Source organism: Caenorhabditis remanei, chromosome I (genome assembly GCF_010183535.1).
Source record: "Caenorhabditis remanei strain PX506 chromosome I, whole genome shotgun sequence".
Classification (NCBI taxonomy): Eukaryota; Metazoa; Nematoda; class Chromadorea; order Rhabditida; family Rhabditidae; genus Caenorhabditis; species Caenorhabditis remanei.
This window is the reverse complement of record NC_071328.1, coordinates 15,756,619-15,772,171: the sequence shown is the minus strand read 5'-3', so window position 1 is coordinate 15,772,171 and position 15,553 is coordinate 15,756,619. Positions and strand designations below refer to the sequence as shown.

Genomic DNA, 15,553 nt, shown 5'->3' with positions numbered 1-15,553 from the left:
GTAAACAAGAATCTTCGACAATTGATGTCTATATATGACATCTCATTCGAGCGAATCCTCTGTTTCGTTACATGTGAGCATAATCCCGCCGAGTTTGAGAGTGACACGCAGTCCAAGGAAGAAGGGAGTCATATTCCAGTAACCCCTCCTACAAGCGTGAGTTAAAGAGAATTACTCGAAAGATACCCTCATCTGAATACTTTTCAGAAAGGCCGCGTTCCATGCGTTCCATGCGAGCAGGACAATCCCTCTATATACGAGTTCTCCCGCCGCTCTACCGCCGTCTCTCAAAAGACCAGCCAATAAGGTATGGCACATATATCAACATGATAGTTAACAACTATTGATTATTACAGCATCCCATTTCGGCATCAACTCAACGAAGACACTTCTTCAATCAGAGTACTCCCGCCGTCTCCTCCCCCCGGGAGCGTAGCCAACGGTCCTCATACTACTGATTGTATACTATATCCCGCCGCTGTTAATCATATTATTTTCGTTGTTATCTCTAACGAGACATGTTGTTAAAGACCCATCCTGCAAATAAATTTGTCATTGTTAACCATGTCTGTTCTCTCCTTTTTGAAACCTAAAGGAGTCATTCTACTCTGAACATACTTGCTTCCAAAAGACCTTCATGTGGAGAGTCCGTATTGATATGAGATGATAATGAGAGCAGCCCGAGACGATCTTTTCGAGCACAAAAAAACTAGGCACTTTAGCCACAACTTCTGAGCTGCTTAAAAAGCACTCAAACACCAAGGGGATGATAAACCCTTATAAATTTTCAACTAAAATCTGGGTGTCACGGGTACGTCCCAACACTTGGAAAAACAAGACGCAAGAATAAGTTCGAGCGCAAAATGATACTGAGTACAGGGTACGTCCCACATTCAGTAAATTATACAAACAATCAGATAAAAAATAATCTGTTTGTCCCGCCGTTGGTTATAAAAGCGTATAATTCGAATCAAATCATTAGATTCACAAACGCCTACCGATGGCTTCACACATACAGTCTATACACGAGTAATATACTTTACTCTAACAGACTACATTACATCAGAAGAGCAGAATTCGTGACAAACAGTCACTTGCTCTGTCCCTGAAAAACAATAACACAAGAGCAGAAGCTCTAGAACCCGAAAAAATTACAATACTCAAACAAGGACTCACTTGATGAAAAATCATCATATCAGAATCCCGAGTATAGAAGTCCCGCCGGTGAACAAAACGCATCCAAAAGATCATGTTCAATGGTGTAAACTTCTAAAAATACAACGTTCCAAAAAGTAGACGTTCACACAACATAATGAACTACTTCGGAACACACAGAGACATCAGACGTAACATCCCGCCGCTGTTTCAGCTGTGCGAAAAGTTGCCAAGCACATGTCTCCAACACGAAAAATTCTAACACACTAGAATTTATAAGATCAAAACCGACTCTAGAAGAACTCAAATCTTCGAAAAGTTTTCAATTATGGTAGTGTAACATCTAAACTACTAGCATTGTATCGATTGTCCAAGTAATTCACTGTCATGTGCTGACAGCGCGAGTAAGCCCTCAATTGATCATGCGAAAAAGAAACCCTCTTCATACGGAAAGGCATCCCCTTCCGAAGAGGTGATATGTATTCCAAAAGTTAGGTTGTAGATTCGTCTACAATTGACAATACTGATCGGATCTTAGAAATCATAAACTATGGCGCTGTCGGCAACCGAATCCGTGTTGTATCAATGACACTGTAGTATCGGAGAGAGCCGCCAACTCTCAAAGACCCAACCAATCACTCTATATTCCCTGCACCACAGACTTTGAAGGCTGAAAGTTGTCTATAAGTGGCAGTTACAGATTGAAGCAGAAAGAAAGTTGTCTGTGCCGGAATGGCCATTCTGGTACGCAGCGGACCCTATAGAGTGAGAAGTCGGTAGCGATATTCCACGAATCGAGCCTCTGGTTGGCAGCCAGAGAACTTGATACAAGTCCATTGAATATCGCACTACAGCGAGATATAATATGGCCAAGGCCACCGACAGGGCGGCGTTTTTATCACGTTCTACTATCATATCCGTATCGATTAATATCGAATACGTTTGTGAGAACGCGCAGTCTGGAAAGTCATGCAAGAAATGCATAAACATACAAGTACAAATGCAAATCACGAGCAGAGTGATAGCCACAATGGCACACACATCCATTGCTCTTATTCATGTGATGCGTGATCTACATGACTGCAACTTCTTTCAAATGCTAATCGATATTCCTAACTGCAAAAGTCAAAGTGACAAACGAACGATTCCAATGCATCACTGCTACATTGCTAGAGTGATCTGAATCGTGTTCGTGTCCTTTGATCTGGAACGGTAGCACATCAAAGTATGCTACTGCTCACATCAGTTTGACCTACGTACCATAACCAGGCCAGGTTATGTCGATTTCATCGAAGCTGCGACCATACGGCTGTACGTAGTAATCAGAAAAGGACCACGGTCGACCTTTTCCCCTACACATAGGGTACTGTAGAGTACATGTCCGACTTCTGGACCACTCGGGTTACGACGTCAATAACCCAAGACATGCACACTCGTATGTATAAAAACAAAACATGCACACTCGTATGTATAAAAATCACTGATATCTAACGATATCAGGCGGATTACCAGAAACCGGTAATCTTAGAGATGCATGCGTATCTATAAAAAGCATTCGTAACACTCCTACTGACCGCGCACAGCTATTGACCTGTCACCACAGGAATACGTAGTTATCTGGAAAGTAGCCCCTACAACATCCGCAAACTCAGACACCAGACTAGATCCGGTGAACTCTCAAGTTCACCTACATGCATCTAGTAGTGTATAGTTCCGGATATAAGATTATTGAGAATTACAGTGCATCAAGAGGAATCCTCTTGTACTCATCTCATGTCAATACGACGATTCCACGAAAGCTAACATCAATCCTCCAAAAAATCATTCATTTCATTTTCAGTTGACTGGTTTCGTTGTCTCTGACAAGCTCTTACCCTCTCCAATGATGTCCGGTCGCTCCCGCCGTTCGACATCTCCATCCAACAGCAGTCCTCAGGCTCTCTCGGCTCTCTCGGAGCCGGAAAAGCCTCGTATTCGAGCGATGTCCCGCTCAAAATTACAATCAAACACGCTCACGCAATTGATTGCCGGGCAAATCAAAACGGCGATCACAAGAACAGTAAAGAAAGCCGAAGAACTCCTGGTGGAGTCGGAAGCATCCTTGAAACTCTTGTGTGATCCCAACAATAAGATCCTTGAATGCATTGATCAAGAAATGCTCTCATCCGCAGCCACACTTGCCTTCGACATGAAGGACACGGCATCTCGGATCGAGACACTTGACATGTATATCTACGAACAGTTCCAAATGCCAGAGATTCTAAACTCTGCGGACAGAGAAAGACATCTCCGTGACGTTACCAACGTTTTCATTGAAAGCGGTGCTGATCAGATTCTAATCAAAATCAATACATGCATCGAAAACATGATAGAAGCGTTGGCTAACCGCGGCCAACCGCTAAGCGGCTTCCAGCACAGCTTCAGAGTTGCGGATGACATCTCAACTGACGTTAGTCCCGCCGATGATAGAAACAGTTCCAACGTGTCGAACACAGTTCGCATTCACAAAGAGCCAACACCTACGGGAGCAGGCTCGAAAAACTTATACATACGTTCTCTATCACACTCAGATTATCCAGTCATGTCATCTGCAGCAAGCGATCTGTCTTTTATGGAAGCTGCAAAGCATCATACAGTTGCATTCAAAAATACAACGAATACTGACACTGAAGCACAAGTGGCTCTAGAAAGAAACGCTCCAAATTCCGACAGAGCTGAGTTCATCAGATCACGAATAACTAAAAGATCACACGTAAAGAGTTCGGTGATTTCTGAGTCGAGTAACGCGAAAAGATATGAGCAAGGAGATACGTCTGAATCCGAAACGGAATCACTGGGCTCCACACCGCCTCGTACAAAGCGTTCCCGCCGCCAATGCGCAGAAAGCCGAAGTCGAAGCCAAAGACCACAAAACGAAGGTCTACAACTAGACGCTTTGATTGATCTCTTGCCAACGTTCGATGAAAATGGTGACTTAGAATTCTTCGAAAGAATGTTTAATAAATTTGTCATGTCCTCAGAAGCATTGAGCACAGAAGGAAAATACACAGTGCTGCGAGCCCATATCAAGGGAGAAGCACAGCAATGCATATCCCGAGCAAAGGATTCAGCTATTGCCATTGCAACAACATTCGTATCATTGAACAGAGTTTACGGCAAAGTCGACAGCAAGCATAATCTAATGCAAAAGCTACAGCAATTGCCATTCCATCAATCAGATCCAGAAGTCATGCGCCTGGATGTGGTTGCTATATCAGTTGTACTTCAACAAATGATAGACAGAGGAGTTCCCGCCGATGACTATTGGACTATTTGGGAGGTAGCCCGAAAACTTCCAGAAGACTTGAGAAAGAGTCTGGCTAAATACAGTGTCAAAATTGGCGATTCACTCACTCATGCAATGGTCATTGACCGCATCAGTAGAGATGTCGAGACACTAGTCATGGATCAAATCTACAAGAGTCAAATCGGTCAGCAACCACTGAATGAACTCCCGCCGTCCTATGCGTCAGTAAACTCTGCAAATGCGAACCTGAACTCGGTTTCGACACCGACAGCTCAATTCTCTTCAAACTCACTGCACAAGAAACCACGCACATTGGCGTATATTCCAAGTGATCATCCTGCCGAATACATTGACCCGGCTACCAACCTCCGATTGGAAGGTTACTACGCTCCAAGAGCGAAAGGTGCTAACCTGAACATCATTCACCGCACTTTCCCATACTGCAAAGCCGAAAAGTCAAAGTGCCGGGTATGCTACGGTAAACATCACGAGATCAGATGCACGCTATCTAGTGCCGAATTCAGACGTCAGTGCAAGAAAAAGAGATTGTGCCCAATTTGTACTGAAAAGCATGGCATCAAAGAATGTACTGCTCAATTCCGCTGCGGATACTGTGATGGTCTTCACCACATGGGCGGATGTCCAGCCAAAGAGTACTACAGAAACAAAGAGAACTACCCAGCAGGTGCCAAGCCGGTGAGAAAATTCTTCCGTGGCACAAAATCCAACAAATCTCAGTAAAGGCATTACGGCAGGCACAGAGTCAAATGTACCGAACTCTGTGTCATAAGCTGACTTGCCAACAGCAATACTAAAATCACTTGCTAAAGATATTGATTTTCCTGCTTGTTCTACTAATCACGTTTCTGATAAAACTGTTCTCGTCCCGCCGTCGGAGCCATCACTAACCTAACAAACCAATAAGCTCTTTTATTTTTCAATTTTTTTTCTATATATACACATATATAGTTTTTTGTTTTTTGTTTTCTCGAGCTAACTGTTCCAAAGCTGAGGATCCAATAAAACTGGACATACTGATGTTTACCAACTTTTTCGCAAGATCGAAATTGTAACAAGAGTATAATGCTAATGCCTTATTGTGACTACAATCACTTTACGCCTACATTGAGATGTCAGAGTGAGTAACTCGTCTGGCTCTGTCGAATCGGGCGCTCAATTGTCACTCTTCCTAAAAAGCAACTAAATAACTCTTATACCTCAGAATCTTGAAACAAACACAGTAATCAGTCCAAAGATCCAACAATATCAGCCAGAACGATAAAATTGTATTCAAAGCTCTTCTCCGATTTCCAAGCATCCACTTTACATCATGATCGTGGTCAAGCCAAGTCTTGTAAATAGATATTCAAGGCTCCACAATGATCCAATGATTGACCAAGATCGCAAGTCGCAACCTGTGTAGTGCCATAAAAACACGGTGAAAAGAATGAAAAAAGTTCAGTGCCGCGATACTTTTTCCTACTCGGAAGATCACTGGCATAGACTCCGTCGCAAAGATCGTACAACGTCACCAAGGCTCCCTATTCCCGCCGATGGTTCACATATGCAACATCTCAAAAAACATGGTCACAGTACTTATGGAAAAACTCGGAAGAAGAGCAAAATTCTAACAAAGCAAACATCTAAAAACAGAGAAGCTGCTTCCAAAGTTGCTGAAAATGTCAAACTGTACATGTTGATCTCACTAGTCTGGTGATCGCTTACATCCAGCTTGAAGTAATGACAGTAATTGGAAGAGTCTCATCCCAAATGAGCTGCTACCCGTATGGGAGAGCTCTGCGTAGCACCTTCACAGACAGAGTGATCGTCATCCCTAGACAGCTTACGACGGAAACGAATTTTCCGAACAACTCTCGCATATGTCTAGCAGTGCGTCACATGACAACTGTGCGGTAGTCTGTTATGCCTACAATGTCTTGGGTGAGAGACCACCAATTGTCACTTCATTTTCAGCAATACAAGATCCCTTTACGAAATCACACGGACTGGTTGACACAACAATAATTCTTGATAGTAACAGTCGTCTAACCTCAGTAACTGCCCATTGAGCTCGAATAATAAAGCTCGATCCAGTCCCGCCGAAACAGTCAAGACTGTAGGCATCAACTACTACCCTTACAGCAACACAATTCTCTCATAAAATTATTTAAAATTGTATTAACAACATTCAAAGTTCAATAAAATACTAAAAATCCTATCATGGGCAAGCCATACGATGAAACAGCCCACCAAGTCTGATTTATCAATCAACTGATATAAAACAGACAGATTGCTCAGCAACAACGAGAAGCAAAAAGGCTGTGAATCTCAAAGCTATAATTCCCATCGGATATCAAGTATGAAACTTTGACAAAATTTAAATCACAAAGTACTCAAAGAGCACTTATATCGATACATTGTATAAATTGTACAAATTCATACTAATTAACCCAATTTGATTCCACAATACAACTGTCCAAAAGAAAAACTGCTCCATTATCAAAAGATTTTACCCTCTTTAAAGTCAAGATTGTACCTCTTGCCGACGTATACACATCAGATACTCTTTACTCGAGTACAAAGGTTATCATACAAACCTATCTGAACAAGTCGCATCAAGCTATCTGACTGGTACGAAAAATCTGATCGATATCTTCCGTCCAGAGAGCATACAGAAAAAACGGCTGTCGCCATTGCGTCCCGCCGTTGGACAGGTGGTCATCATTGAAAAAAGATTCTAAAAAAGGCACAATTGGTCATCGGCAATCATCATCTGTGTGAACGTGACGGACAATTTCGCCTTGAGATTGTCTAATGCTAGGCAATGTAGATTCGCGTGCATTCTGTCAACTGATTCCGCTGGAATTAAATCCACTGAACCGCCTAAATACCGCAGCGGAGGATAGCACAGATAACGCACAGAACAATCGTCTTAAAGAATTGCCAACTCCCGCCGTTCTAAAAGATAAACACATGAGATATGCCAGAAAAGTCACAAGATCAGCCAATCTATAACAGAATCTAAAAGCTATTACTAAAACTTATCAAAAATTATTCAATTATTCACCACCACTGAACCCAAACACCGATCAACTCAAGAATCTCGATGATGCAGATTGTGAATTACACCAGTCAAGACTGGAGGTTGAGGGAAATCCCGCCGATGCTATACTTTTGTAGTGGCCGTCGGGCTGAGTGAGAGCATACTTCTCTCGCAAACAGCTACAGACTTGCTCACTAACTGCGTCAAACTTGCTGAACTGCAGGAGCCCGCCGTCCCCTCCCCCCGGGAGTGTAGCCAAGGTTCCCCCTTTGGTTACCCCCTTACTTGGCTACCAAAGGCAATCCGACGGTCCCCTCTGGTTTTGCCCACAAAACTAGGACCATCGGAGCCTTTAATTACCTTTTATTCAATCTGTTTATTAACAATGTTACAATTATCATCGTTATTTCCAGTTATCTGGTTTATATTAAATTATTATAAATTATTCTTATTCAAATTACCGCCCTAAAGACTCAAAACTCCGCAAATGCGCTCCAACAAACCCAATTCCTCTCCATTCTCACACTATTTTCGCCGTGACGCTAATGTCGTCACGCGCGCGCGGTCGCGTCGCGTGTCCGCGACGCTTCTTGCTCAGTCTAATCTTTTTAGGCCAGAGTTCAGTTCGTCTCGTTCGTTCGGTTGATGACGGTCGGTTCGCCGACCGTCTCCGTACAGTTTTACCTTGTACGTCCCGCCGAAAGAGTTGTTGAGGTGGTCAGATCTCAGCACTATACCTTTTCTGTGCCATCTGTACCGAGCGCGCGTTAGAGTCTAGGCCAAATATACTTTATCCGGTTTTTGGGACTTTTAGTCTCTTTTTCCCGCCGTTTCAGTTCCCGCCGCGTTCGTCGTCCATTTTCGTCGTCTTTACTCCTCTTCTGGACACGACGCTCTCCAAATTATCTTAAATTACACTTTCTCTCTATTTTGTTATACTTCGAGGAGAATTCCGAGAAGAAAAGGTTAAATAAATGGGTCACTGATTACTTGCGTTCTTTCGTTACACCGCTTATCCGCTTACACTCACAATTTATGCCGTTTACACTTTATTTTGGGATGATTTCTTATTTCTCCTTGAGAGGCATCAGTCTCCGACCGCTATTTCGTTGCCCTCTCAACATGCTTCTGCAGCATACTCTGGAGCATTTGGTTCTTCGGTGCCGTTGATAAGCACCTGTGATAAAAATGCAATTTCTTTGAAATTGTTGCCTATAAACCAACCTGTTCATCTGCATATTCTGAGCCTTGCTCTTCGTACTCCATTCTGTTTGAGTTTGGAGTTCCTTGGTGGGAACTGGGTAATTGCTCAGGTGGAGATTGTGCAGGTTCCTCGGCCTGTAACAAAATACCTTTTTTAATTGTTTCTTTACCGGATTCCTATAATTTTCTTTGGAAACTGACTCTGGTAAACTTATCGAGCGAAAAACGAGTTCACAGAACTCTCCAAGCCTGGTCTTAAAGCAAATCAGCGCAAAAAACGTCATCGTTTCCAGAAGGTGCCAAATATGAGTTCACAAAACTCACCAAGCTTGGAAAAATTTAGCCAAAGTAGAATATCGGATCCAAAACGAGTCAATAAACCGGGAATTAACAGTTAAAGATCTCGGTTTCATACTCAATGACTGGCGCACTGCGATCAAAAATGCAAATTTCGCAATTTACTCTATATATTTGAATAATTTTGTAGCTATTGGGTCAGGTTGCTTTTATTTCTTTGTGAAACTATTGCGTTAGAGTTTTTGAGTATGTGACGGTCGTTTTCAACTCAACAGATATTGAAACTGTTGTTTCCTACTGATTGTAAAAAGATAAAATGACTTACCGAGATTTCAGGTGAGCGAGCAGAAATGCGGCTTCCGGAACATCCAGATGAACCCTCGGTTGGTGGCAGAGGAGGAAGCTCATTTGCTTTTTCCAAAGCAAGTCCTTCTGAGGAATATTCTGGAGCATTCGGTTCTTCGTCAACAATCATCTGTGATAAAAGTGTTATTTGTTTGGAATTGTAGCCTAATACTAACCAGCTCATCACCATGTTCTGGACTTTTCTCCATTCCATTTGAATCAGAAGTTCTTTGGCGGGATCCGAGAAGATGACCAGATGAAGATTGTACTGGTTCCTCGATCTATATAACAAAATATTTTCTATTTAGAAACCGGTTTTTTACTCAATCCCTATCTTTTTCCTTAGAAGCTGACTATGGTATACTTATCAAGCGAAAAACGAGAACTCTCCAAGCCTAGTCTTAACGCAAATCAGCGCAAAAAACGTCATCATTTCCAGAAGGCGTCAAATGTGATATTTTTTGCACTTCTTTAATAGAAGAGAGCAAACAAGTAAACATGATATTTTATGATTATAGTAGGGCATTTGATTGAGTGAGTATCAATATTTTGCTGATAGATACCCAATTCAATGTCAATGCTCACCTACTGAACTGGATTAATTATTTCTAGACAAACAGAACCTTCCGAGTAAAAATTGAGGACGATTTTTCTTCAAAAAAAAGTAAGCTGTGGGGCACCTTAAGAGGCGGTCGTTTCTCCACCACGTTCCTGTATTTTTGTAAACGAAATTGCCACTACTCTTCCTAGAACAGTAAGGGCGATGCAGTTCGCCGATGATTTAAAAATCCTCACTTCCTTCAGTAAGTCCTAAGCCGACAAACCCCAATGCTTGACTTTAAACTTTTTGTAGCACCAACGTCAGGTTACTTTTATTGCTTTGTGAAACGTTTGCTAGATTAGTTTTAGAGTATGTGACGGTCGTGTCTAACCCAACAGATACTAAAACAGTTGTTTCCTACTGATCAAAATGATTGTAGAAAATATAATGACTTACCGAGACTTCATGGGAGCAAGCGGAAATGCGGTTTCCGGAACATCCGGATGAGCCCTCGGTTGGTGGCAGAGGTGAACGCTCATTTGCTTCTTCCAAAGCAAATTCTTCATATTCTGAATCAGACTGTTGCTCGGCGCCGTCAACAACCATCTGTGATAAAAATGCAATTAGTTTGAATTTGTAACCTAAAAACTAACCTTTTCATCTGCATATTCTGGGACTCGGTCGTCCTCATCACTCCAATTTGGATACGGAGTTCCTTGTCGGGAACGTTGAAACTGGACAGGTGGTGTTTGTGCGGGTTCCTCGATCTGAGTAACAAAATATTTTTTCCGCAAACATTTTTTACCGGATCCCTGTCTTTAATCTCAGGACACTTCAGGTTAGTCCCCTCGTAACACAATTTAGCTTCCAGAATTCGTCAAATTTGAGATTTTTGAAAAAAAAACATTTTGTGCATCATCTAAGGGAATTTTCCAACCAATTTATTTAGATTTTATAGAAATCGTTCCACTTCGGGCGGAGTTATGGTTTTCAACAGCTAAATCGACAGACATACTCTGTTGAAGATAATTAGTAATAAAGATTTGAACTTTTTCTTAAAAGTTATGATTTATTTGAAAAGAATACCCGTCATAAAAATGTTATTTGTTTGAAATTGTAGAGTCAATTTTTCCCAAATTTTTCCTTAAAAATACCCAAAAGCTCTGATATTCAAACTTTTGATGATATTTTCAGCTCAAAACAGTCTAAAATCGAATTTTTACGTTATTTATTTGAGAAATTCCTTTAAAAAATCGTTCAAAATCGTTCATTTTTTCGGCTTTTCAAACTTAGAAATAGCTTCAATTACCTTTTTCTGTGCAATGAGATCCTTTTTCTTCTGCCGGCTACGTTCTTTCATTTTCCTCATGTATAACCTGTGCTCTTCCTCATTCATGTCCCGAATTGGTTTTTGTGTTTCTGAAAAAACTCAAATTGAATTCTATTTAAATATATGTCTTTGTAGGTTTTGATTTTTTGCGGGACTAGCGTCCCCCGCCTCCCGGCGGGGATATTTTTGAGCACAACTCGACTCTTTTTGACTCCAGAAGTATGCAATTTGACAAAAAGCAAGAAAAAGTTATTAGCTAAGCAGCTAAAAAAAATATCAAAAAATATAAAGTTTGAACAGAGTTGCAAGCGGCAAAGCAAAAAAACTTTTTTGGACATATTTTTAAGCCCCGACCACTTTTTTTCCCTCCGCCATTCCTGCTACCCATTGGGAAAGAAGGTGGTGGAAACAAATATTTGTAGTAAAGATCCGAAAACCCCCAAAATGAAACGGAACGTACTCCGGATTCTTTCCAGTTTAGCCTGTTCACGTTTTCTTCTTTTTCTTAATTAATCCGCTTCCCTTCGTATGATTGCTTTCCTTGAATCCTTACGCATCTGAAAATCAATTTTTTCGTTTTCAAAAATGAAGGGAGCAAGGACTAAAAAAGAAGAGATTGTATGTTTTTTTTTTTTAAATTGCATTTCATATCTGGAATGTCTGGAAAAAAGATTACAGAACACAGAAAAAAAAAGATTACAGAACACAGCATAGGGCTACATTTTTGTAGTTGACAATTTTTTGATAGCTCCGCCAACTTTTGAGATATACGCCTTTAAAAATTTTAACATTTTTGAACTTTGAAAAAAAGTTATTTTTCAAAGTACTGTAGCTATGAGAGATTTTGTCAAATTTAAAATTTTTTACAGTCAGTATGTAGACCAAGTCTAGGGTTACATTTTTGTGGTGAGAACTTTTTTGGTAACTCCGCCCATTTTTGAGATATTCGTCTTCAAAGATAGGCACCTAGGAAGACGAGAGAGAAGGAGAAGCGAGACACTACTGTCTTTAATGGCGCATATCTCAAAAGTGGGCGAAGCTATCGAAAAGTGGTCAATTACAAAAATGTAACGCTGGTTTTGATCTACAAAACTAGCATGAACGTTTCAAAATTGAGCAGATAAATAATTCGTGGCAAATGTTACACTGACGTCATTTTTAAAGGCGTATATCTCTAATTTTGAAAAATAAGCAAAAACTTACCGAACAGCCGATCCCCCTACCAAAAGAATATAACTCAGCTGCAAAGAATAGTTGAATTAATTAAAATCTTTAATTAAATAAAACTCACAATTCAAAAAGAATCAAATATCCATAGTTGTCGACCAAACCAACCAGTAGGTAGTCTTGGTTTAATTACCCTGAAAAATGAAAAAAAATTGAATAATTAAGAAACCTTAAAAAAGAAAAATAAAAGGGGTATACTAGTAAGCGACCGATGGGGGAATACTGACAAGTTGTGTCACTTTTGGACACTTTTTGCCAGAGAGAGAGAGAGTAAACAGAGAGACGCAGACAGGGTCCGTTAGCACCTTCTGTTACTCACAAAGGTCGGAATGTCTGTTGTCTCTTGATCATTAGTGCTATTTTGTTTCGAATAGGTTGTTGGGTGACGTAATGAGAAAGAAGGTGCTTGTCCTCTTTGTGTTAGTGTTCTTAACCTGTAGAAGGGGCGGACTACTGCTAGCACTACAGTGACCAAAATACAATGACCATGTATCAGATGCCTGCGGCGCTAGAATCGTTATATAGAATCGGCTGGAGTGCCTGCGGCGCTAGGATCGGCTGGGGTGCCTGCGGCGCTAGAATCGTCTGGGGTGCCTGAGACGCTAAAATTGCCTGGGGTGCCTGCGGCGCTATGATCGTCCGGTGTGCCTTCGGCGCTAGGATCGGCTGGGGTGCCTGCGGCGCTAAAATTGGCTGGAGCGCCTGCGGCGCTAGGATCGTCTGGGGTGCCTGCGGCGCTAGAATCGGCTGGGGCGCCTGCGGCGCAAGAATCGTCTGGGGTGCCTTCGGCGCAAAAACGGTTTTGATAGCGAGGAGGGAGTAGAGGATTTTGTTGAAACAGGTATATTTAAAGGCGCATATCTCAAAAGTGGGCGGAGCTATTGAAAAAGTGACAACTACAAAAACGTAGCTCAGAACATGCACTATATAGTCATGCCTTAATTTTAGTATACTGTAATTATCAATCCCATTTTCGCCAATAAAAAGTGCCAGCTCATCAATTCTAGCACCGCAGGCATCTTTAAAGGTGTATATCTCAGAAGTGGGCGCAGCTATCAAGAAGGTGTCAACTGCAAAAATGTAGCGCGAGAGTTATTCTTTATTTTTACAGTTTACTATATTTTAGTAGCTCCGCCCACTTTTGAGATATGCGTTTTTAAAGTTTTTTTGAATTTTGAAAAAAAAAACTACAATTTGAGGTACTGTAACTTTGTGATTCGAAAATACAACAAGACCGAAGACTTGCAAACGCGACAGGCACCCCAGCCGATTCTTGCGCCGCAGGCACCCCAGGCACCCTAAAAATGACCAAAAACTATATCTCAACCAGTTTTTTGTGTCTGATTTAATACGGGAGGACTCAATGTTGTACTTTTTTTTGAGAGCATTAAGAAAAAACTATCGTGGAATTACAAGTATTTTTCTAAAAAGCGGTAAGACACAAAAAGAAGATATAACAAAAATAACATAAATAAAATAATTTCTGAGTAGTATGACGCAAAAATTGAAATTAGAAAATTTTCTTCAAATTATTCACCAATAATGTTGCAGCGTTCTTCAGGGCAATGATATTGCCCCGTTTCATATTCAGGTTGGTGAAGACAATCGATTTCTTCTTCAAATTTTGATCTTTTGAAGCAGTTCAGGTGTCGCGTTTCCTCTTTGCATGCCGTCTTCCTGGAAAACAAAACTTTATTATTTTATCATTTAGAAAACATTTTTTTCAAAATAAACCTCTTCATTTTCAATCGCAACTGCAGTGGAGAGTGGATTGTTACAAACTCTTTGGGTGCTTTTTTGAAGTGAACTTGATAGTGACGTTTTAGATCTGCTATTCTCCTGAAATGTTGAAGTTTCAAAAACTATTTTGTTGGAAGAAAATGACTATTCCTTTTTTTTAGTCACCAAGTCAAAATAGCTTCAAATTATTCACCAATAATGTTGCAGTGAGAAAACGCGTCTGAGGCGCCCCATGTCTTCTTACTGGAAAACAAAAAATTTATTATTTTATCATTTAGAATACATTTTTTCAAAATAAAGTATGGTTTGGAACGTCAAATGATGCGCCTGGAAATTATGTACTTAGAATGGGTGTTTTTTTGAATGCTCGTGACGGAGCCAGATTTTGGTTTACTAGCTTACAATTTATTTTTTGAAACATATCAAGGCTAGGGCTACATTTTTGTAGTTGACAACTTTTTGATAGCTCCTCCCATTTTTGAGATATGAGATATCCCTTTAAAGTTTGGGGCTCCCAGCATTACTATGGGCTGCGGTGTACACGGATCCTGAACTTCACTGACCAAGTAGCTTTAAATGTGCCGACGGTGCTAGAATCTTCTGGGGTGCCTGCGGCGCAGAAATCGCCTGGGGTGCCTGCGGCGCTAGAATGGTCTGGAGCGCCTTCGGCGCTAGAATCGGCTAGGGTGCCTTCGGCGCAAAAATGGTTGGCGGGGATAATCGGGAAAATTTGGTGGAAATGAGCGAAAATTCAGCAGAAATAGTGGCTTTTGAGCTGAAAATCGATGAAACTATGTTCAAAAATGGTCAACAGGCCAGGAGACTGGAAAATTTGGATTCGGCGTGAAAAGAGCTTCGAAATAATTATAATAGCGAAAAATAGGTTGATGGCCTAGAAATCCGAAATTAGGAAAGCTAGTCCCCCGGAAACAAAACTGGCCTAAAATCACAAAATTAGGCCAGGAGACTGAAATTTCGGATTTAGTTTAAAAAGAGCATTGAGATGAGTATAATATCAAAAAAAAAAAGGTTGAGGGCCTAGAAATGCAAACATTGGAAAAGTTAGTCCCCGTACAAATTTCGTTGTTTTTGCTGTTTTTCGGCGATTTTTCCGGTTTTTTTTTTCAAAATATCAAATTTTACGAACCTGTTTTTTTCCGATTTTGCACTGAAGTACTCGGGACATTATTATCGAAAGACAAATGATGTGCTTCACTTGTAGATGGTTGATTTTCATACATCGACTGAGCTCTGGTTGGTGATGCTGAAAAAACACTGTCTTTTTTTCAAAATTATGAATAATCACTCTAAAAACTTACTCAAGATATCACCAACGACAGTTTAATCGTTCCTGATGTCTTCTTCTTCAAAAATAATGGGTTTTCC

General features: G+C 40.9%; 1 protein-coding gene across 1 annotated transcript; it reads right to left on the bottom strand.

Annotated features, from left to right (window-relative positions):
- Positions 1 to 8,601: 8,601 nt before the first annotated feature.
- Positions 8,602 to 11,266, bottom strand: GCK72_003358 (uncharacterized protein; the record flags this gene model as incomplete). The annotated part of the gene is made up of 7 exons (XM_053724000.1): positions 8,602 to 8,661; positions 8,709 to 8,822; positions 9,310 to 9,459; positions 9,506 to 9,610; positions 10,327 to 10,476; positions 10,524 to 10,637; positions 11,180 to 11,266. The coding sequence occupies 7 exons, from the start codon at positions 11,264 to 11,266 to the stop codon at positions 8,602 to 8,604; spliced, it is 780 nt and encodes a 259-aa protein (XP_053592645.1).
- Positions 11,267 to 15,553: the final 4,287 nt, after the last annotated feature.